General features: G+C 49.6%; 1 protein-coding gene and 1 pseudogene across 2 annotated transcripts in view; both read right to left on the reverse strand.

The window, feature by feature from the left end:
• SLC6A20 (solute carrier family 6 member 20) overlaps nucleotides 1–24,583 on the reverse strand; it is a 97,939-nt gene that overhangs the window by 27,193 nt on the left and 46,163 nt on the right. The window contains exons 1-3 of one of the 2 annotated variants that reach the window (XM_059939422.1): nucleotides 20,347–20,535; nucleotides 4,077–4,217; nucleotides 2,240–2,331 (exon numbers count right to left, since the gene is read on the reverse strand). In XM_059939422.1, coding sequence (XP_059795405.1) covers nucleotides 2,240–2,331; nucleotides 4,077–4,217; nucleotides 20,347–20,467 — 354 coding nt within the window. In that variant the 5' untranslated portion in view covers nucleotides 20,468–20,535. Of the gene's footprint in view, nucleotides 1–2,239; nucleotides 2,332–4,076; nucleotides 4,218–20,346; nucleotides 20,536–24,583 lie in introns of those variants that run through there. The other variant, XM_059939421.1, reaches the window with a different exon arrangement.
• LOC132374114 (protein ripply3-like) lies at nucleotides 12,473–13,014 on the reverse strand (annotated as a pseudogene).

Below are 24,583 nucleotides of genomic sequence, written 5' to 3' on the forward strand. Positions count from 1 at the left end.
GCCCCTGTCAGGTGGGAGGGTCCCTGTGGACCTGAAACCCAGACCACAGTCCCCTGGGTTTGCCTGGCCCGTATGGGACTGACTGGGTCCATTCACTGGACCGTTGCTGTTGCCAGCCCAGCCCAGCCTGACTGCCAACGTTGGCTACACGTACATGACTTAATCACTCGCGAGGAGGGGAGGCTTTAAAAACTCGGATGCCCGGCTGCAACGCCAGTGACTCGGATTTCATTGGTCTGGGGTAGGGCCCGGGCCTCAGAATTTTAAAAGCTCTCCCAGGTGATTCCAGCAAGCAGCCAACATGGAGAAGCTTTAAAGTACAGAAGGACTTAAATTGACCAATTCTCAGCACCCAGACTCTCCCCCTCTGAATCAGTGGGTCAGGCAGGGATCACTGCATCTGTGTTTGTAAGAGCCCGGTGCTCCCGCAGGGAAAAGCTGGAGAGCCCAGCCTGGTGGGAGGTGGACAAGAGCACAGACCCTGTGGCTAGGCTGCCGCATCCAGCCTCCCGGCTACTCAACTCCCCTCTGCCTCTGGTACGCGCTGTGTCAGCACCAAAGAGTGCGGTGATGATCACACAAGGGAATAGTTCTGAAGTGCTTGTGACTCTACCTGGTCCACAGCAAGTGTGAGTGTCTGTTGCCGCAGGTACTATCATTATGATGTGACCATGAAGGAGGCTCCAGGGCAGAGGGGATAAGGGAGAGGCCCATGGATCTCTGAAGGCTGGAATGAATAGTCAAGTGATTTTCAGGAATCACTGATTTTCACGCTTCTGAGGGTTAGGAAAAAGTACTCCCTTACTTGAGACACTTTAGTTTTGCTTTTAGAAAGTGGTCAGATTATCCTGATTTGTTACAAGACACGTTGCTTCCACCTTTGGAAAACTGTCTTAAGTATGCAGACATATAGTGCCTGAGACATGTATGGCAACCCCTTAATTGGAACGGCATTGTGCAGTGCACAACCTGCCCAACCATATATGACAGCCCAGCACAGAGGAGGGAAATGGTTACCAGGCTGGAGAGTAGAGGAGCTGCCCTCCACCCAGAAGGCAGAGGACAGGCAAGGCTGTGGCTAGTCTTCATGGAACTCTAGGTTGAGCCAGGGAAAGGATGAGGGGCTACAGCTGTGCTCAGGGCAGAGTCCTTCCTGTCAGGGACATGCACAGGGCATTTTCCAGTGAGATGACCTGGGTGGGGTGGACTGGGAAGCCAGAGTTGGGTGTGGATGTAGCACCTTCTGAGCGTAGATGCTGACTCCTGATTATTGAGGTCATTAACCCAAGCATTCCTTGGGGCCCCAAAGATTCAAGGCTGTGCCCAAGTGCTCCAGAGACTGGCCTCACAAACTGGGGTCAGTTCATAGTCCATGACCGGCCCCATCTAGCTTTTGGACCTTGGAGATGGGGTCTGTGCCATGAAGGCTTGGCTCAGTGGCAAAGGGTAAGGCATCCACCCCGTGAGCTCCTGTCTCCTCCCTCTCTTTTCCTATCTCGGAGGAGGCCGAGATGGAGGAGGCTGCTGGGAGGCCGCAGGAGTGGGGTCCCTGATAGTGAAAGGCAGACTCCGAGGAAAAGAAGTGAACGTGGGCAGTGGACGGGAAGTTCCCATTTTGGATATGAAGACCACCTCTCGGTGTGGAATTAGGGTCCTCTCTTCTCTACATGTTCCATTTCCTTCCATATTTTCTACAATGAGCATCAGCTATGGTTATAATCAGAAATGCATTTTTAAAATGTTTAATCTTGGGAATAGCTGCTATTGAGAACTTTTGTAGAGAAAAGGAGGGCCCCAGCCTGGAGTCAGAAACTGGGAAGGACAAGTGATGAGAGGCAGGAAGGGGGAAGAGGAGGGAGGCTGGCACTGTTACGCTCAGTGGGTGGAGCCCTTCCCCATCAGTTCTCTCCACAGGTTTCCCCCTGGGCCCCCTCTGCAGTGGTTCTTAATATTTTGGGGTGGAGGTCACATCCTACAGAGAGAACCCGATGAGAGCCATGGGCCTGCTCCCCCAAAATGTGCACATACATCACACACAACAGCAGGGGTCCATGGATCCCTGGCTCAGAAGTCCTCCGCTTGGTTGGGGGCGCCCAGCCTCCCCCAGCCCTTCGCACCACTTCCTGACAGCTCCTGACTCCCTCGAGGCTGCTGCCCCCATGCTCCACCCATGCGCCGGCAGTGGCCACTCTGTTGCCCTCCCCCTTTCCCGCTCTGACCCCTGCTCGGGTGCGCTCACCTGGAAGGAGTGGAAGAGGTACCAGAAGGCCCAGGCGTTGATGACATTGTAGTACATGGAGAGGAAGAAGGACACCACCACACTGGCCACGCCTGCAGGGACAGGACGCAGAGGGTGCTGAGGACGGCCCCTACCCCGCCTGCCTGGACCGGGCAGCGGGGGTCCCGCCCAGAGCCCCCAGGACACGCCTGCAGTGCCCGCCCTGGGACGGCAAAACCAGGTTCGTGACCTGGCACCTGCGAGCACTTTCTAAGGGTTAGTCTCTTCCACTACCTCCCTCCCCATCTTCTGGGACGTGAGGCCTGTGATGTTCTTTTGATGTGCTTAGGTCCTCACAACGATGTTGTGAAATGCGACGTTATGCCTACTTCGCAGAGAGGGAAACTGAGACACAGCACTTGCCCAACACCACACAGCTATTAAGTGGCACAACTAGGATTCGCACCTAGTGTGAGAAGCACTTTGTCACTGATGCCAGACATAACAGTTGCTCTCTCCTTGGCTTACCTGAAGCTGGGTCACTTGTGCCAAACCCTGCCCAGCAGTGGCAGGGAACAGGGTGTGAGGATGTGTGTCAGGAGTGGAGGGGATGGGGGCTACCCCTGACCTGGTCAGGCCTGCCGGGAACCAGTGGGGGTGTTCGGGGGACCCGGGGCACAGAGAGGGCTGCTCCACAACCAGTGGTGTTCTGGAGCTGGTCCTCACCAGCCCTGAGAGCCACTGTGCACTTCTCTGCCCAGCCCCATGCTCCGGGACATCTCCTTAGAAGTTGACGGTGGCCGTGGTGGCAGTAGTTACACCACCAGTATCAGTAAATGCTACAACCAGGCCTTCCCCTCCCCCCTCCACCTCCCTGAGCTGGTTGTTAAACATTCACCAGCATCCCCAATTGGCACCAACATCTGGTATTTTTCCTATTCAGCAAATGCTGCCTCAGAGAAGCCCTCTGTGATTGATGACTCGGGCCGATTGTAAAACCACACACCTCTGTGTTAAATATTAACAGCCATTCAAGATGAGGAGGCAGTTCGATTTGGAGGTGATTTGTGAGGCCACCAGACACAGTTCTTCTGCATCTGAGACTAAGTCACGCCCAAGTTCATATCCTCCTTGCTCCTGAAACTTTCCTGTCCCCCTTTCTGCCTGGGGGGTGGGAGAGGTGAGCAGAACAGACCGTGGCCACTGCTGGTCAAAGTTCAGCAGAGGAGCCCCGGCCCAGGAGGGCCGCACAGGTCGGGCAAAGATCTCCCGCGGGCACCCCGGACACTGGCTCAAAGCAACTCAGGGGAGGCAGGATGGAAAGCAGTGCCCCTCTTGCCACCCACTCTGCCTCGGCCTCCATGCACTGGAGATGTTAATGGCACCCACACCCTCTCTGGTGCGATGAAGATTAAATGAGCCCACACACATACACAGACAGGCCAGCACCTGGCACAGGGCAGGGGCTCACTGACAGAGGGAGCCGTTATACGGGTTCCCAGAATGGTTGCTGGACAGGACACTGAGTTACAGCTCCTTTCTTGGGCAGCTGTTTCCCTGTTACAAATGAGCAAACTGAGCCCCAGAGAAGAGAAGCAATGTGGCATCAGTTCCCCAGAGGCTGTGCCTCCTCCCTCTCTCACCGTCCTGTGGGTAAGAAATCCGGCCCCTCTCAGCCCACATTCTATGGCACCCCTCCTGGGCCTTCTGCCCGCCCCACTCAAGGGCTCTCTCTGGGGCCTCATGCTTGCCCCTCGCTCCAGCAGCTTTGCCAAGGGACTCCCCCCGTCACCTTCTCCTGCCCAAAACACAGTCTGGGGGTCCACAGGCGGGAGAGGACTGGGGAGCACGCACTTACCAACGCCACTGAGGTAGGGGCTGATGGTCCTCCAGGCGCCGATGCTGCCCTGGCGCATGCGCTGCCCCACGGCCAGTTCCAGGTACAGGAGCGGCATGCCCTCCACGGCGAGCATGATGACGTAGGGCACCAGGAAACTACCTGTGGGTGTCCAGGGCCGGAACCAGGCCGTCACCCAGGGCTTTACTCTGGAACCCACCTAACCTCTGTGCAAATGGCCTTCCACCCACCCTCCCGACTTTCCACTAGTCTATTCATCCTTCTACCTTTCCATCCGTCCTCCATCCCTTCTTGTATTTTGTCTTTCCCTCGGAATCCATCTTCCTCTCTTTCTACTCATCCTCCACCCTTCCACCCACCCGCTCTTCTGCCTTTCCCTCCATCCGGCTGTCCTTCTATCCTTTTGTCTTTCTATCCATCATTCCATCCGTGGTGACGTGCAGCCACATCGGTTGTTGAGACCGTTAAATACGCCCGTCCTGGGTGGTAAACTGCCACCATGCCAAGACCCTTGAGCGCCTTCCTCAAGGCCTCAGCTGCCCCAGCCCCTCTGCCAGAAACCCCCATTCCATTCCTACTGTAGCAACTAATAGTTGATCAGAGTCTGGACCACTGAGTGGTTAAATGTTTTGAACATCACCTCTGCATCCAGTCAGCCAGCCACCCACCCCCACACACTTCCTTTGGGCTTCTGACATGGCCCAGATGGTGCCCCACGGGAGGTAGTACATCAAACAACTGTTTTCCTAAACGCTTCCTCTGGGCCGGGCCCTGAGCTGAGTGTAGGATGGATGGGAGAGTAGCAGCCCTGCTTCCTGCCCACGAGGGATCACCTGGGCACAGGAATTTCAGCTGCTTCAAGACTGTCTGGAGCCACAGAATACTCCTCTGGGCCTTTGTCTTCAGAGATGAGGCAAGGGCTTGCTATGTATGTGTGGAGACAAGGAGGTCCCCGATGGACCGAGCCCAGGCCACCAGCTCCCTTTACAGAGCACCTCTGTTGGATGTACATCCGTTTTATACAGTGGCCTTCAGCCTAGTTTTCATTTTAATAAAGGGTATCATGACTAGTTCAAATTTTAAACCCACTGGTTCCCAAGGAGCCATCGGCAGACAATGGCCCTTGGTGATAGTGGGGAGCCAGGACGTGTGAACGGAGCTACAAAAGGCCCCCCCACTGCCAGACACATGGACAGAGGACGGCAGCCTGCTGGGGCGTCCCCCACCCCAGCTGCCCCACTGCTTCTCCTGCTGGTCCCGCCCCCTCCTCCGCAGCCCCTCGGACATCCCTCCCCCAGCTCCTAGCTCCTTGGCAGTGGACCTGAAAAAAGGTTCACTGGGAGAGGAGGGCAGGACTTCTGACTAAAAGAAAACCCTGACTCTACAGCTGCAGGAATTAAAGGCTGGTTACAGAAGGAACTGGCTCTGGAAGTACTAAGGTAAACAACACAATACGTATGTTCACTGGAACATCTAATATTTACAAAAATGCCTCCATTGTACATATGTGCTGTCCTATAACCCACTTTTCTCTCCCGACAGGATCTCACAGTCATTCTCTCGACCACACCATGTACCTTCCCATCACCCCTTAAGAAGCTGCACAACATTCCACCGGGAGAATGAGCCTAGAATTTCTTTCATCACATCAGTCCTCAAGCACTTAGGCTGTTGCCAGTTTTCTGCCATCAAAGACCGGTCCACATGTTTGATTATTTCCTCGGGACAGAAATCCCAGAAGGAGAATGGCTGGCACCAAGGCCAAGCAGGGCCCCCGCAAGGCCCTCTCACCACGGAGAGAAAGGTGCCAGCGTGTGCTCGGGAGAGCGGGCCCCACATCACCGGACCTCCGCACTCCCAGCTTCGTCCTCCCTGCTCACATCAAGGCTACGACGAATCCTGCCCCCTCATTTCTGGACCCTGCTCTGAAGACTCTGCCAGACCCTGCTCCATTCCTGCCCAGCAGGGAGGTGTTGCAGCATCTTACCCAGTTCCTCTCAACAGCAAGGAGTCCACGAGGCTGTCAGGAGCTCCCACCCACCATATACCCATCAATACAGGTTGCGTTGGCACAACCTGCCTGGAGCAGCATTCGAACCCTCAGTGGTTATAAGAAAAGATTATTTTCACCCAAGGTGTTAAACAGTAGCCACAGGAGGCCTGGCAAGGTCCACGGAAGGTTTTTCTTTCACAGAGCCTGCTTGATGGTCCACTGCCTGTGGGAAGGTTGGACATTCAAGGTGCCCAGATGGGTTCCTTAGCGCTGCCCTTCAGTAATTTCTATTGCCCCTCCCACTGCCCAACCATCCAAACACACACACAGTCCCCGTGGATCTGCTCTATGATCATTTTCTCAACAAATTATGCTAGAACATTGAACATCCATATGCAGAAACAATGAACCTCAACCCATACATCACATTTTATACCGAACAAAAGCCCTCAAAATGGATCATAGACCTACATGTACAACTTAAAACTGTAAGATTTCTAGAAGAAAACACAGGAGAAAATCCTTCTGACCTTAGGTTGGGCAAAGATTTCTTAGATACAACATCAGAAACACTGTTTGTGAAAGAAAATATTGATAGATATTGATAAAATACCAGACTTCATTTTAAAACTGTGCTTCATGAAAGACATTGTTAAGAGGACAGACAAGCTACAAACTGGGAGAAAGTATTTGCAAAACACATTTGACAAAGATATCCATGTATCTTTAGATCTAGAATATATAAAAAGTCAAAAATGGAAAAGAACTCGTTCAAAAATGTACAAAAATATGAACAGACATTTCACTGAAGAAAATATATGAATGGTAAGACAGCACATGAAAAGATGATCAGCACTGGTGTTCCTTAGGAGACTGCATATTCAACCCACAATGAGATGACACTACACACCTATTAGAACGGCTAAAACAGGAAATGCTGACAATACCAAATGCTGACGAGGGTTTGGAGGAACTCCCATACATTACTAGTGGGACTGTAAGATGGTTCAGCCACTCTGGAAAGCAGTATGACAGTTTCTTATAAAGTTAAGCATACATTTACTGTATGACCAGCAATCCCACTCCTGGGTATTTACCCTAGAGAAATGAAAACTTATGTTCACACAAAAACCTATACATGAACATTTACAGTGTCTGTATTCACAGTTGTCATAAACTAGAAACAACCTCATTGTCCTTCAGTGAGTGAATGGATAAATAAACCCTGGTACGTCCATACAACGGAGTGTTACTCAGCCAATAAAAAGAAACAAACTACTGATTCATGCAGCCACATGGGAGAATCTCAAAGGCATTATGCTAAGTGAAAGATGCCAGATTCACAAGGCAACGTACTGTGTGATTCCATTTATATGACATTCTGGAAAAGGCAAAACTATAGGGAAAAAGACAGATCTGTGGCTGCTGGGGGCTGGGAGTAAGGAGGCGCTGACTACAAGGGGACATGATTGTGGGGATAACAACTGCCTGCATTTGTCAAAATTCATATAACTGTATGCCAATAAATAAGAATTTTTCTGCATGCAAATATACCTCAATAAAATAATTTTGTTTTGTCATCAGTTTGAGAACAAGTCCATTAACCAACCCTCTTCCAACTGGACTGTTCCCCATGCTCCTTTTATGCAAAAATTCTGACCCTGGCTCTGTATGAGGAGACCCTGGCATCAGGGAGAAGCTAACAGGGGCCTGGAAAAGGGTGCATCTGCTCCCATACATCTCAATGGGGCAATAGTGTGGGAGACTAAATCCAGCCACACACTCTTTGCAGCTGCTCCCGGGAAGAGGTGGAGTCTACTTCCACCCATGGATCTGGCCTGGCCCTGGGACTTGCTTCGTCCAGTACAATGTGGGCAAGAGGGCACCATGGTGGTTCTAGAGCCCAGATCTCAAGATACCTTACAGCTCCACCTTCATCCTCTTGGAGCATGGCCCTGAGACCACCACGTATACAAGCTGGTCTAGGCTACCTGGGGATGAAGGGCCACATGGAGGAGAGCCGAGGGCCCCGGCCAACTCAGCACCAACTGCCAACGTGTGAGGGCACTTCCAGCCCAGCCCACCCACCAGCAAATGTAGCCGCGTGAGCCAGGCCTGATGAAACCAGTAGAGAAGTGCCCAGCCACTCACAGAAGTGTGAGAAATAAACTGTTTTAGCCATGACTTTTTTACCTCTTAATACTTCAGTATGTCTTTCCTAAAAACAAAGACATTCTCTTACATAATCCCAGGGCACTGAGCAAAAAAATCAGGAAATTAACACTGATACAGAATTATTTTATCTGCAGACCTTACTGGAATTTTATCAATTATTCCACTAATGTCCTTTTCCTGGTCTCAGATACAGCTCACAATCGCACATGGCATCTGCCACGTCTAGTTAGCTTCCTTTAATCTAGGACAGTGCCTCAGTCTTTGTCTTTCATGATCTTGACACACTGGAGACGCTAGCCAATTATTCTGTGGAATGCCCCTCATTTTCAGTTTCGGCAGGAACACTAAAGTGACCTGGTTCTTTGTCCAGAGGGACATAATGTAGATTTGCCCCATGCTTGGAAATGTTAACTTACTCACTAGGTTAAGGTGGGGTCCACCAGGTTTCTCTGCTGAAAGTTACTATTTCCCCTTTGAAATGACTACGTATCTTGTAGGGAGATATTTTGAGACCAGGTAACTATCCTATTTCTCATCAGACCTTTGCCCACTACTTTTAGCATCCATGGGTAGAAACCTGCCTGAAACAATTATTTACTGTGTTGGTTGCCAAATGGTGGTTTTCTTATTCTATCATTCCTTCCAAGTCCTTCAGTTTTAGAGTGGTCTGTCATGCAGAAACAGGTTAACAGAGGCACCTACCCAGCCCTGTGTGGATGGCCTGTTACCGAGTCCAAGCTTGTACAGCTCGCCACACACAGACCAATAAAATCGAGATGAATTGCTAGGGCAAGGAATAGCGACTTTATTTAGAAAGCCAGCAGACCGAGAAGATGGTGGACTTGTGTCCCAAAGAACCATTTTGGCTGACTGAGAATTCAGACTTCTGTTATACTAAGACGGGAGGGAGTAAAGCCAAGTATTCCCTGGTTCCGGTCAGCCTCCGGAGGGAATGTGTTAATTTCTTCCTGCCTGCAGTCATTCACAGGTGGACCTGGTCAGGATGTTTCCTGTGAGCTAAACAAAGGTATTTTAGCTTTACGTTCCTTACCCAAGAGGCAGGGTTCCCAGAGATGGGCCATTATGTGTAACTTAAGCTTATAGGCAACATCCCTTTAGTGATTAACTTGTAGTAGAATACAAAGGTTCTTCCTTATTACAATTCCCCACCGTCAATGTCCATTCCACAGTTTTGTGGGGAAAGTGATGAAGACTGCTCTGGCTACTTCCGGCTAAATGGGGCAACGAATATTCCTTAGAATCTTTCCTTTTTTATCTCCAAGTATTTGAATGTGATGAAACCCCTTAGCACTTTGTTGTCTAATTTGTAATTAGACTTGAGTTTTGGTTCCAGTTCCCAATACATATACTAAATTCCTGTGCTATTTATTTGGACAAAATTAAATAGGTTGATGCTTCTCCAGCTACAATGAAATTACCATTTACTTCAGTTGGATAGGCAGACCTGTTGGAGGCAAACCTCATGAACAGAGGTTAGTATAGTGCCCAAAGGTTTAACATAGTTGGCAACTGCTAGGTCTTTTAGAGCATTTATAGATTCTCTCGCCTGTGCAGACACCTGAAATGGCCTACCACACAACATTTCAAAGGGACTTATTTTAAGCCTGCTTCTGGGAGCCACTGATTCACAGCAGGGCAACTGGTAAGGCCTTATCCCAAGTCAAATTAGCATTCACTTTCTCAGTTTTTCCTGTTGATTGTGGTCTCCAGGACGAATGTAGTTCCAATGCCTTAATCCAAATCGGGATAATTTCCTCAAGGAGGGCTTTAACCAATTAAAGAGTACTGATTTTAAAAACTAAGAACCTTACACTGCCACACACAAAAGCAAATGGTCCACAAAACATTCTCCTTTCCTTCTGAAGGTTTTATGATGCATTGTTATCATTAACCAGTCTTTTACTATTAAACTTAAATGGTCAATTGAGACAAGCAGTTCTGAGACCATCCTTCCACCACTGATTAAGACTGGGGTGGCAGGTATTGGGGAATAATATTCACTTAGCCTTCTGAGCTTTCTGGGCAGACTTGGTGACCTTGCCAGCTCCAGCTGACTTTTTGTCCACTGCTTTGATGACGCCCAAAGCAACTGTCTCTCATGTCACAAGCAGCAAAATGGCCCAGAGGAGGAGAGTCAGAGAAGCTCTCAACACACATGGGCTTTCCAGGAACCATATCAACGATGGCAGCATCCCCAGATTAAGAACTGGGGGCCATCTTCCAGCTTGTCCCCCAGAACGATCAATCTTCTTCAGCCCAGCAAATTTGCAAGCAATGTGAGCTCTGTGACAATTCGGTACAGGTGCACGTGCAGCACTGATTTGGCCTTGATGGTTCAAGATAATCCCCTTGAGCTGTGAAGCCAGCTGCTTCCATCAGCGGGTCGCTTTTGCTGTCATCAGCCACACTGCCACAACAAACACCTTTGACAGACACGTTCTTGACACACTGAGGCCCACACTGACCCCAGGAAGGGCTTTACTCAAAGCTTTCTTTGTGCATTTCAACAGACTTGACTTCCTGCAGCTCAAGGCATTTGAGTTCAGGCCTAGTGGTGCAGGTTCCTGTGTTGGGTCCCCATCTGGGGAGGTCCAATAGCCGCTTTTGGGTTATTTTTAGCACAAATCATGCAATTCTGAGTGACTTGCTGGATGGTCTTTTGTAGGTTAGCCCCATTATATGCTTTTATTTTTTTAATTTTTTTTATGGCTGTGCTGAGTGGCTTGCAGGATCTTAGTTCCTCGACCAGGGACTGAACTCGTGCCCTTGGCAGTGAAAGCCAAGTCCTAACCACTGGACTGCCTGGGAACTCCCCTGACTTTTTTTTTTTTTTTTTTTTTTTATTTAATTTATTTTTATTTTTGGCTGTGTTGGGTCTTCGTTTCTGTGCGAGGGCTTTCTCTAGTTGTGGCAAGCGGGGGCCACTCTTCATCGCGGTGCGCGGGCCTCTCACTGTCGCGGCCTCTCTTGTTGCGGAGCACAGGCTCCAGACGCGCAGGCTCAGTAGTTGTGGCTCACAGGCCTAGCCGCTCCGCGGCATGTGGGATCTTCCCAGACCAGGGCACGAACCCGTGTCCGCTGCATTGGCAGGCGGATTCCCAACCACTGCGCCACCAGGGAAGCCCCTCCCCTGACTTTTGAATCCATTGTAAGGTGGCATCTCTCCCTAATGGACACTGTTGTGAATGTGCCGCAGCACAGTGCCCAAGATGCCTCAGAGATCAAAACAATTCCTTGTGCACTACATTTCCAGCCAGGTGAGGTGTGGTCCAAGTGAAACCCCACTCTTCGGCCCTCACCTTGTCCTTTCCTGAATACACTGGCTGGTATTTTGACAAGTCTATCAATGGAAGAAGCGATTCTCTTGCCTCAGAGGAGATTGTCCCAGCGTCCCTTTTTTTTTTTTTTTTTTTTTGTCTCTCAAAATATTTCAAGTAGAAATTGGGAAGACAACAACATGTAAAAGCGTTAAGTAAAAAACCTTGACAAATACACTCATTTGGTCATCAAAATATAAAAAGCTGAAAATAATATTACATTAGGTACTTTGATTGAAAACAGTGTTACTCTAGTCAAGTAATAAGCCCAAAGTGGTCCTCAACTAAGAGTTAAAGCTCGTCTCTCTATTCATACACGCAGCCCTTAGACAAGCATCATATATGTTTTTATCCAGAATGGTCCCCCCCAAAATCCTTATCTTTTTATTTTTGTTACTTTTATGGAAATTATTCAGTGTGTTTGTGTGTTTTTTATAAATAAGTTTTTATTTTTCAGAATGTCACTAAGCAACCACATCAACCTCGGACAATATCTGAATCATTTTTACAAAAGTGGAAATAGCCAAATAAAGGGTCTCAGGTTAAGTGAGAGGCATGGGTGGGTTATTAATCGATATGGAATAATTTGTTGTTTGATCAGCACCGTGACACTGCTGAACGTACTTTGAAAGTTGGCCCCGCCTGATAGCAACCCATGTGGATGCAAACCTCTTGGTCCTAGAATCCTTTCTCAAAGGTATAAATGAGGCACAAAGAATCAGTAGGAGAAGGATTAGTAAAAGCTGAGTCCTTGCCACGAGTGGGGTGCTGGCCAGAGAAAGTCAAGTCCTTGTACACCCAGTTGAAATGCAAAGTGTCCTGGAGCGTCTGTCCCCAAGGGCTGTCCCATAGGGCACATGTGAGGTTGGTCTGGTGCAGGAGAAATACACTTATTTGGATGAGGGGTACCCAGCATCCTCCGGAGAGTCAGGGTGGTGGAGCGAACCCTTACCACTGAGGCCACTGCAGCCTCCAGGTTGCCATCCTGGGTTTGTCAGCCGGTCTCTGCCCTTTCCTCCTGGGCCGTCTTGCGCCTCCTGACACTGAAGGTGGGAGGGCTGGGTTCCTTCCTCCTGCTCATCTGAATTGGACTCATTGTTATAGAAGTGAATGGTGGCTTGCACAGGGAAACTGGCCAGCACCTTCTCCCCAGAACTCTGCAGATACTGTTGATGCTTAGAAATGGGTAAATAAAGTCTTACAGGATGCTGAAACCCAAAGGCCCCCTTCAATCCAAAGGTTTGTTGGTCATACCCAGCCTCAAGCTGGCTTCCAATTCTGGTGGGGTCAGCAACCTGGGGGGTCAGGATACAAGGTCTCCATGGTGTTTGGCTCTCAGGCGTGGCGGTGGTGGTCCCTGGGGACCATCCCCACGCCAGTGACAGATGCATCCCTGTGCCTCCTGGGCTCCGGCCGCTGCCTCGGGTCTCATGGTGCTCTCGGAGCCCGCGCCTCTCCAGCGGCGCCCGCGACCGGCCGTGCCTTTAACCACTCGGGCGAGGGCGCTCACCTCCCAGCGTCCCTTTTTAATGGGATTCGTGTTGGTCGTGTGTTTTTGGCCCTCCCTGGGGTGCCATTAGCACACACTTCTGGTCTTCCCTTTTCATTGAGCTGGGGAGGGTGGGGAGCATGGGGGAAGAGCTGTCTCCCTTCCTGGGGTTTTCCTGAGCACCATCTGTAGGCTTAAAGTGTGTTCTCGTGGGACTCTGATGCCAAGCTGTTCCGGTGAAAAACTTCAGGGTGAGGTCTATCAGAAAGTTAATCAGCTCATTCCCCACTGTCAGCTTCACCCGGGGTTCCTGTAGGGAATTAGGCACCTCAAGTCCAAGGGAGCCCCTGGCCTCTTCATTCACCAGTGTTCCTCTCTTTCTATCGTACGAGAGGCTCTCATCTCTGTTTTTCTTCTTATGTTTTAGCCTAGGGCAATCTGTTTTCCAATGTTCCTCCTCCTTACAGCAGGTGTATTGTTCCCACCCCAACGGTGACTTACCTCTCTTCCAATTACTCACCTTCCGGGAATTCAATGCCACTGCCAAAAAAGTGGGCTTCATTTTGCATCTTCTTTCTTCTGTTGTTGTTCCCTGTTGAACACTTTATTTTTTTTTCTTAATTAATTTATTTTATTTTATTTATTTTTGGCTGTGTTAGGTCTTTGCTGCTGCATGCAGGCTTTCTCTAGTTGTGGCGAGCGGGAGCTACTCTTCATTGCGGTGCGCGGGCTTCTCATTGCAGTGGCTTCTCTTGTTGCAGAGCACAGGCTCTAGGCATGCAGGCTTCAGTAGTCGTGGCTCCTGGGCTCAGTAGTTGTGGCTAGCGGGCTCTAGAGCGCAGGCTCAGTAGTTGTGTCGCACGGGCTTAGTTGCTCTGCAGCACGTGGGATCTTCCTGGACCAGGGCTCGAACCCGTGTCCCCTGCGTTGGCAGGCGGATTCTTAACCACTGCGCCACCAGGGACGCCCTGCTGAACACTTTAAAAAGCAACATCTACCAATTGAGAAGGGTTCATTTCAAATGAACCATCTTATTTTTTCAACTTTCTCCTGATAGAAGGCGCTTTGCCCCCCCTAAGAAAGGTCAAATTTACGATTCTAATATTTTCAGGGGCCACACGATCTGCATTAGTATAATGTCCGTAGGCCTGATAAATCTTCCCCAAGAATTCAGAGGGGTCTTCATTTGTTTTTTTGCTTAATTTTGTTCAACCTCTTTTGTTTTGGCTCCCCTTTTCAAAGCCCTGCCAAGATGCACTGATAAGTAATGCTCTAATAAGGGCAGTCCTCCCTCATTGGGTTCCAATTTGGTTCAGCTGCTGGTACTGCCAAGTGGGTTCAGGTGTAGGAAAGCTCCCTATAAAGGAGGGTTGCAATCTTTTCAAACAAACAAGTCTGAGAAACCCAGCTGGCTGGTTGTTGGCATTTAGGCCCCCTATGAGATAACGGCGTAAGGGAAATTGCCCTGCCTCGGGAGTGGCTCCTCACCCCAACTGGGTGCCCTGTCGGGTCTTAGATGGCAATACCATACCAGGCCCCTGTGCCCCAGGAACTAACACAGGATTTTCTAGTTGATCCCTAGAAGGAGGGGCAGTCCCGAGCTCAGCTGGAGTAGTTAAGGTTTGAAGCAACCTATCCTCACTCTCATTCCTTTCTTTTTCTTATTTTCCCTGATATAATAGCACAAATACTTGCATGTAAAGAATTTCATCATTCTTCCCCACTTCTTCACAGAAAAGCCACCATAAAACCGTAAATAGCAATTGATCATCTCTAACAATTAAAAGGATGCCTTTTTGCCTTGGCATCAACCAACCGGGCTGAATTCTGGGCTGGGGCTTTTGGTGATTTTAGGAACCAAGTGGAACCTTTCTCTTCTCCCTGGGAATGTCCTACAGACAGGTCTTTTTTTTTTTCCCCCCTTTTCTATACCTTTCCTCCATCTGACATCACTAAGAGTTTTAAATATCACAAAATTGATTTGGCTGTAAATGGAGAAAGAGTACCAAACAAAATGAAACAAAAACCCCAAAGAACAAACAAAATCTAAATAAACCCTCAAGTTTGGCCTTGGGGTTTTACATATACCAACGACATAGGAGACCACAAACGACGTAGTGAACACAGCAAGGGTAGCAGTATATGGTGCACAGGGTCCCAAGATAACTCTGCCTAAACCCCTTGTGGAGTTTCTAACAGGTACCGTGGCCACACAATGTTACAATAAAATATCACCATCTTCTACTCATGGGTCATGGCTGTAATCAGATCACTTATCCAAAACACACCTCAGAGGACTTTCTTTAGGGATAGTTGAAACATTCTCCATTTTTAAAGACAGAAATTCAAGACAAACAAAACACAAATGGCAACATACCAGTGCTAGCATCCAAAGAAGCAAACGAACCGGGTAAAAGTCCAACAACTCTTTCCTCTCTCCGACAGGGTACCCCACTCAAATACAAAACAAACTGGCTTATTTTGGAGAAAAAGCCCCAAATGGAGAGGAAATAAAGCTTCCGGCTGTACACGCCGGAGTGACTTACCCTACTGTATGGAACCCGTCGGCTCCCAAATATCAATTCCTTGTTCCAATTGCCTAGCACTGGGGCAGCCGGTGCCACTTTGGGGAATTTTGAAGGGCAGATTCTCAGGACAAGTGGTCCCGGCAGCTGCTAGGGCCTTACCGGAAAATTCCCCAACCCCAAATTTGTTCCCGAGTCCAAGCTTGTACTGCACGACAGGCCAATAAATCTAGAGATGAGTTGTTGGGGGAAGGAATAGCAACTTTACGTGGAAAGCCAGAAAACTGAGAAGATTGTGGATTCATCTCCCAGAGAACCATCTTGCCTAAGTTAGCATTCAGGCTCTTTTATACTAAAGGGGAGGGAGTAAAGCCAAGCACTTCCTGGTTCCGGTCAGCCGGGGGGGGGGGGGGGGGGGGGGAATGGAGCCATTCACAGGTGGGCCTCGTCAGGATGTTTGCTGTGAGCTAAACAAAGGTATTTTAGCTTAATGCTCCTTACCTGGGAGCCAGGGTTCCCAGAGATGGGCCATTATGTATAATTTAAGCTTATAGGCAACATCCCTTTACTGATTAACTTGTGATAGAATATAAAGGTTCTTCCTTATTACAGGCCCAGCCTAACCCCAACCTAACCCTCATCACATCTCTGCCTCAGTCCCCTGTGTCCACCCTACATGTGCCTGGCACATGTTAGGAGCCCAAGAGTGTGGTTGTCACCAGGATTGAATTTGGAAGTCCCAGGATGAGCAGCAGATATGAGACTCCCAGGGACATTTTCTGACGGCCGGGACCCAGCCTCTCGAGCTTACTTTGCAAATTGTGTTTGATACTTTACAGCCTCTGAAACTCAGGCTTCTGTTCCATCCAGGAGCACTGTAGAAACACCAAGGGCCAGAGACTGAGCACAACACACACATGCACACAGTACACAAGGAGCAGCCGTTTGTGCTGCCCAGCCGTCCCATCTGTGGGCTGGCCTGGTGTGGCTCAATCCCAGGCCGGGTGCTGCCCGAAGGGCTGTGGCTCCAGGCATGCCGGGGCTGGCTCACACCAGCTCGCAAGAGCTGCACATCTCCTCCCAACCCCACATTCCCAGACATTCCACTGGTTAGTCTGAACTTGGCCACAGTGGGAGTATTTACACCATGGTCATCAGCAAATGCTATAAATTAGGTCCTGCTCCTCCCTCCAAAAGCCAGTTGTTCTACATTATTGGCACCCCACCGCCTGGCTCCCAGCAGCTGGTGGTCTGGGGTGGGGGATTCCTCTAAAGTGTGGTCCATGGCCCGGCAGCATCCATCGGCATCACTTAGGAGCTTGTCAGAAATGCAGAATCCTGCCCTTCCCCGCAGTTCTCCAAATCAGAATCTCTAGGGGCAGGGCCAGCAGTCTGTAATTTATCAAGAAGCTTCGGTGGGCAAAGTCTGAGATGCAATGACCTAAGCACCAGGGAGGAGCAGAAGGGGCTTTGAGGAAAAGTGTCATTGTCCCACTGCCTATTCAGGTGTCTTCTGACTGCCCCTCTTTATGGGTTAAATATCATATAGAGAAAATTTAGAGGAAAAAAATCCACATTTCCATGAGCCACATCAATGTTCTCATTCTTCCATGTTTCTTCCATGATTTGAGCACATTTATATAAAAGTCAACAGCAGGTGCACTCATTTTCCACATGTTGGTATACAACACATTTGCATCCCAATTTCTTCCTGAACAACCACGGCCTTAGACTTTGACTTGGTCTCCAAGGCCTGCTGACTATCAAGCACAGATTTTATGCTGTGCCTTCAGCTGCCTTTCCTTTGTTCTAGCGTCGGGGTGCTGGCACCTGGAATGTAATCTTCAGAATTAACATTCCTTGTGCCGCCTGGCCCGCAGAGCAGGAAGGAAGCCTCATGGGAAGGAGCACGGACCCCTAATCCTTTTTATTCTGGGAAGTATTTTGGCGCTGCCTGGCTCTGCGGTTTATAAACAAGCTCTTTGCTGGCTGGTGGGGGGCGGGGTGGTGGAGGCCAGGGCTCTGTGTAGAGGGAAGTTAGACGCCCCTCTGGAGCCTTTCATGATGTGGTTGGTTACCTGTCAGGTACAGAACGGGAGTGTAAACAGAAATCACTTACTGTAGGTGACACTGTTGGGCAGTGAAAGGCTTGGGAAAACCACCAGCGCCCCTGCCTCACGAACTCTGCGGCTTTTCATAACAGACCTGGCTTCTTCATGCAACAAATATTCATTGGGTGCCTCCTCTGACCCCACCACTTCACAGAGACGGGGCTAGTGGGCGACAGAAACTCTAGAACAAAGTGCAGGCCTTCTGCCCAGGTGCTGGAAGTGCCCCAGGCTAACAGTGGCATCCCAGGTGGAGGAATAGCTTGGGCAAAGTGTGGAGGTAGAGAGTGGGCATTCACTAATGGACAGTTGTTCAGAATAGTTGGCGGGGAGGGGGGCTGCTGGAAGATGAGTGACAGGAAATGAGGTGGAAATAGGGGCAGGTGTTAGGTGGTCAAGTCCTTACCGAGCCAGGATAAGCTGTTTGGTCTTTGTTCTGTAGACACTGATGACTGAGAGGACGCCACCCACCTAACCTACATCTGTCCATCCTGGACCCATCCATCCATCAGTCCATCCCTCCACCCACCCACCAATCCATCCTCTCCCCAGTGTCCATTTGCTCGTCAACCATCATCCATCCATCTACCTTTCCACCTATCAGCTTAACCATACTCTGTACCAGGCACAAGATTTCTTCTTTCTTTTCCTGGGTCTTGAAGGTCTTGCTGTTTCCCTAGCAATTTATATATACATACAGTTGACCCTTGAACAACGCTGGGTTTGAACTGCATGGGTCCACTTACACGCAGACTTTTTTCAGTAGTAAGTACTACAATACTATATAATCCCCAGTGGGCTGAACCGCAGATACGGAGGAACTGTGGATACGGAGGGCCAAGTGTAAGTTATATGCAGATTTTCAGGGATTTTCAACAGCGTGCAGGATGGACGCCCTTCACCTCCATGTTGTTGGAGGGTCAATTATATTCCACCTCAGAACTACCCCACCTTACCAGTGTCTACCTGCAGACTACTCAGGTAATGCTGTTGTTAGAAACAAGGAATTAAATAGTCACATGACAGCAAGGCTCACCTGGCCTGATGTTTGGGAAACGTGTAGCAGGATAAAGGTATCATGGGTAGGTGTGCTGAATGCCGAATGATGTGGAAATCTCATCCTGACAAATAATTCTTATGAAAGTCAGTTATGAAGCTGTTGGAGCATATGGGAATACATGCACTGCACATACTTATGATATATATATATATGCCTTTTAAAGTAAAAAAAGGAGTCAGAGGATTAAGAATGCAATATTTTTTAAAAAAACTGTACATTAATCTTCTGTCAAGTTTTTTTTTTTTTGAGCTGGGAGGGGTGGGTGAGAGTGAGGGAGTAGTGTTTTATGTTCGTCTTCTTGAACAGGTTAAACCTAGTAAATACTTCGGTCTAACATCTTTCATTGTCCTCTATGGTGAAAAAAACCACTCATGCTGAGTATAGAAGACACCACAACACACACACACACACACACACACACACACACAAACACACAGCCAAAGATAACTATTGTTTTATTCTCTTTGGTATGTTTTTGTTCATCCTCTTTTCTCTGCATACTTTAAAACATAATTGAGATCATCCATTTTATACAGCTTTGAATCTGACTTCCCTCCCTCCATTTAATGTATGACATGAAAAAATACTCAAATACATTTTTTGAAAAACCATCTTAATGGCTTCCAAGAGCACCACTGCGTGCACGTCCCATAATTTATGGAACCAATCCCCTTTAGTTGAGGGCTTAGGAGGTTTCCCATGCCTGGCTCTTATTAAAAGATGGAGGCTATCCGTCTACTGTCTACCTTCTGTCAGAACTATTTTCTTTATGTAGAATGCTAAAAATGGAATAACTCAGAAAAAATTTTTTTTAATGCTGAGACTTCAGTCTCTATTGCCACCTTGCCTTCCAAAAAGGCACTTGACCCTCACTGAGGTTCTCTGGCATGTCACAGAAGGCGTCTCCAGCTCCCTGGAAGGTATGCGAAGGCTGTGTGGGTGCGTTGCTGTCTAGTGAGTGCACTGTGATGCTTCAGAGGAAAAATTTGTAAAAAAACCAAAACAAACGAACAACACTGCAATAGACTGATTAGCCTTCCTGCCTACTGTGGTCCCAAACCCAAATCAATCTTGTGATAAGAAATTTAAAGAAATAGCTCAAAATCCTTTTATCCTGAGTTTCAAATCATGCTGCCAGGAATGTTTCTGATCTGAAAGTTGTATAACGAGTTTCTGCTGAACAAGAGAATTTCCTGCTCACTGTCAGACCACTGCCACCTCTTCTCCCGAGGGAGGAAAATAGTGTCCCCCCCACCCCGTGCCTCCTCCTGCTCGCAGAGCCACAGCCTGACCAACAAGGGTGACAAGGGCGCGCTGGAGGGCTTGGCCGCCCCGGGGATGGGGTCGGGGCTGCAGAGGGCTCGGGAAGGCGCTCTGGATAAGAGCTCCAGCTGTGGACTGAGATGTCCTAGGTCCGATTCCCGCCTCTGTGACTCTGGGCAAATCACTTCGTTCTCTGAGCCTCAGTTTACTGGCACGCAATATGGGGCCAACCCCAGCGCGCAACCCCCAGGCCACTCGGCACAGAAGGCGACCCCGCAGGGTCTTGCGGGGACTGCGCAGCCCGGGCGCCGGCACTCACCTCCGCCGTACATCTGGCACAGGTAGGGGAAGCGCCACACGTTGCCCAGGCCCACGGCGTACGAGATGCAGGCGAACACGAACTGCAGCGGGGTGGCCCACAGGGGCCGCGCTTCGTCCATGGCCCCGGAGCTCGGCGCGCGGCGCGGTGCGGTGGGTGCGCGGCCGCCAGGAGCGCCGTCCCGCCCGGCTCGGCCTGGGGATGGCCCCGCGCCTCTGCCGCGGCCGCTCGCCCGCTTTTTAATTGCTAATCTCATTAACGGCGCTCGCGTCGGAGGGGCGAGGCTGGTAAATGGATGACGGCGAGCCCCACCCCGCCGCCGGGCCGCCGCGGCCGGGAAGGCACCCGAGATTGCGCCGTACGGGATGGCGCCCGGGCCCCTCCAGCTCGACGTGGGGTCTGGTGCGTCGTCTGTGGAGCTCCTGGGAGTGGTCGGGTTCCCTCGAGCACCTACCCAGCATTTACAGAGTGCCTACTGTGTGCCAGGCTTTGCCTGGGGACAGGGCTGTGAACAGCACAAACATCCTCAGTCCTCCCGGAGCTGACATTCTGGTAAAGGGAATTGCTTAAATGAACTGGATGAAATAGCCCATTTTCAACTATTTTTGACCTACAGAAAGGATAATTCCATATGGTTTACCCTAGTCCATATTTAAGACAGAGAGAGGCAAGGAAGGCAACTAAGGCAAAGGGGTTAGCAGTTCTGGGGGCGGGGGGGTGGGTAGGCTGGGGTGGTCAAGGAGGGCTTCCCAGAGGAGGGGACTTACATTTGCCCAGCGACCAGAAGGAAGCGAGGGACTCCCCCCACCTCTCCAGCGGAAGAGGAGAGATCCAGGCAGCCATCTCCTTCCATCCACAGACAGGTTGTGTGTGCCTACTGTGTGCAGGGCCGGCAGTCTGGCTCTGTAGTGCAGGATGTGGCCAGGAATCAGGTTTCGAACAACCACTGTGGGAGATTCTATTCCTGGGGCCAGAGATTCTGGTTCACTAGGCTCGAGTAGGGGGCTAAGAAACCTCATATTTCTACCAGTCTCTCAGGTGATTTGGTTTAAGGAGGTCGCTAGAAACGACTAAGTCAGATGCTTTGGGAGTGAAGCAGGATCTGGCTTTGAATCTCAGTTCTGCCACCAACTTGGCTATGTGACCTTGAACAAGTCATTTAACCTCTCTGAGCCTCTGTTTCCTTATCTATAACGGGAACAAATATTTTCCCCTTCCATGAGCTCATGTGAGAATTAATTGAGAATTTAGCTTACTACCTGGCACATACTAAGGACTCAACAAAGAAGCCATTATTACAGGCTGAATGAATGAATAACACATTAAATAATGACATACTTTGAACAGTGCATCTGGTACAGAGTAAGAGCTAAGAAAATACTTGATAAATAAGTGAAATTAAAAAGAGATGAAAAGCAGAGTTGCCAGTAGGAATCTTAGTTGATGCCAAAATGAAATCACCACTGTGGCTCAACCCCTGGTTGAACTTTCCCCGGAGTTCCTGCCTGGCTAGCGGCACAAGAGAAAGCGGGGTGTGCTGAGGAAGATAGGGGCTCCTCAGACATACCACCTGTCCTCGACCTTCCTACCTCCAACAAGGAGAAAAAGTTCTCAGTGCAGCAGGGGAGACGATTTTGATTTTTAGACTTCGAATTCTAGAGAGTGGTTTTTTTTACCCCTCGCCTCCTCCCCAGAGGAACCCACTATTCTGGTTTCCATCCCAGAGGTCAGTTTCAGCTGCTCTGACCTCTACAAAACTGAACTCATGCAGTGTGTGCCCTTTGCTGCCTGGCTTCCTCGGTGGGATTTACTCACATTCTGGTGTGCAGTGTATGACGTCCTTTATCCCTGCCTCCTAGGGTTCTGAGGGGTGAACATACTCGAATTCATGGCTGAGGGGCGTTTGTGTTGTCTCCAGTTTGGGACTGTGATGAATAAAGCGTTACTGAACATCCTAGTACGTGTCCTTAGGTGCATGAATCCACGCATTGCTGGGAACTCCGGGCCATCAAGTAGGTATACGTGCACCTTTAGTAGACGTTGCCAAACTGTTTCCAGAGAGGCAGTACCAGTTTACACTCCCCTGAGAGTTTCAGTTGCGGTGCATCCTCACCAACACTTGTGACTCTGTTTTCAAAGTTCCACCCGGTCTTGTGGGTGTGTAGTGATAGTTCGCTGTGGCTATTAATCTTAATTTCCCTAATGCTAATAAGGCTGCATACCTTTCCATAGGCTGATTGGGTCATTTGCATATCCTCTTTCATGGAGTGCCTGTTCAAGTCTTTTGCCAGCTTTTAAATGGCTTGTCTGTATAGTTCTTTATGTATTCTGGATATGGGTCCTTTGTCAGTTTTATGTATTACAGATTTCTTCTCTCAGTCTGTGAGTTGCCTTTTTATTTTATCAGTGGTGTCTTTTGATGAACAGACGTTCTTAATTTTAATAAAGTCCCAATTTACCAGTCTTTCACTTTAGTGTTCTCCTTTAGTTTTTTTTTTTTTAATGTCATTTTAAGAGATCCCTCCCTTACCAACTCCAAGGTCATGATGATATTCCTGATAATTAAAATTTGTGGCAAAATAAGTCTCAGAGACCCACAGAGAGGGCTGCCTTTTAATGCTGTCGAATAGTAAAGAAGGCATGTTGCTGCCTCTAGCCATCCTCCTGGCATGTTCTTGTTCTCATGAATGACTTTTCCCTAGAGACTACCTGGCTATGTTGCCGCATTTCAGAAACTGGGCGCCTTGGAGAGATGCCCAGCCTGTTACCTGGCAGAGGAGGCGGCTTGGTGTTTGTTGGTTTGACATAAGCAAGGCCCCTCTTCGATTCCCTCCCCCAGGGATCAGGCCAGCACCTCTGTCCCGTCACACTGGCTGGGACTCCCTGGGAGCCTGTTCCTGCTGTGAGGCCCCGGGTGGGGCTGTGGGTAGCACAGGAGGCACCCCTATAACAGGACTAAGTAACACCTCAGGCCTGCTGGTAGCGTCCCCACACTTTCCTGAACCCCATCTGACAAGACTCTAACCGGACAAGACCCATTGTGCTGCTGTGGCTGCTAGCAGAGGACAGGACAGGCCTGGGAAGGGTGTGTGTGCTTGCCCAGGGAGCCAGCAAAGCCGGGGGTGGACGTCAGTGGTGGTGGTGGGCTGGCAGATGGTTAACAACTGGCTGTCTGCGGCAAGAGCTCTGATATGTAGGTTTACCAATTTCTACGGTGTACATATTCCCACCACAGCTGATTCCAAGCTACCAACATGGTGTCACTGAACGTGGAGTTGGGAGAGAAGTGCAGTAGCTCACCGTTAAACAGAACGTCCACCACACATATGCAATGATACAGATAACCTCAAGAACAGAGCTAATAGTGTAGAAAATAATTAGGAAGTGGTGGGCTTTGAGTATTGACTACCTCTGTTTTAAATCATTTGTTAGTTCATATAACTTAATTTTTAATAATGGCTGTGTTTACGGGGCTTCCCTGGTGGCACAGCGGTTAAGAATCCGCCTGTCAATGCAGGGGACGCGGGTTTGAGCCCTGGTCCAGGAAGATCCCACATGCCGCGGAGCAACTAAACCCATGTGCCACAATGACTGAACCTGCGCTCTAGAGCCCGCGAGCCACAACTACCGAGCCCTCGTGCTGCAACTACTGAAGCCCGTGCGCCTAGAGCCCGTGCTCTGCAACAAGAGAAGCCACCGCAGTGAGATGCCTGCGCACCCCAACGAAGAGTAGCCCCCGCTCGCTGCAACTAGAGAAGGCCTGCGTGCAGCAACGAAAACACAACGCAGCCAAAAATAAAATAAATAAAATAAATTTAAAAAAAAAACATGAAAAAAAAAGGATTCTTTAAAAAAAAAAAAAAAGGCACTGTTTAGCAATCAAGTCACAAAATTCCTGAAAATGTACCAGGTGGCACTCACCAGCCTGTAGGTGCTGGCCCAGCACTCTACAGGGACCCGGGGCTGGGGAAGCAACCTCTGTGTGGCAGGGGCGAGGGGAGCGAGTTCAGCTCTCAGCAGTCAGGGGCCCAAGGGCAGCAGGGTTTTCGGCTTAGCTAAGCCCCACCCCAAGTGCTCCCCGGGGGCCTCCACTGGCAGCGTGGAAGAAATCTTCCCGTGGACCGGCCTGTCTAGTCTCACTGTGCCACGTCACACAGGACACACTCCCTGAAGGATAGGCCAGCCTGCCCAAGTCATCTAATTTCGGGAAGAGGGTGGAGAAAGTGGGGATGGCCCC

This window comes from Balaenoptera ricei, chromosome 11 (genome assembly GCF_028023285.1).
Source record: "Balaenoptera ricei isolate mBalRic1 chromosome 11, mBalRic1.hap2, whole genome shotgun sequence".
Taxonomy (NCBI): Eukaryota; Metazoa; Chordata; class Mammalia; order Artiodactyla; family Balaenopteridae; genus Balaenoptera; species Balaenoptera ricei.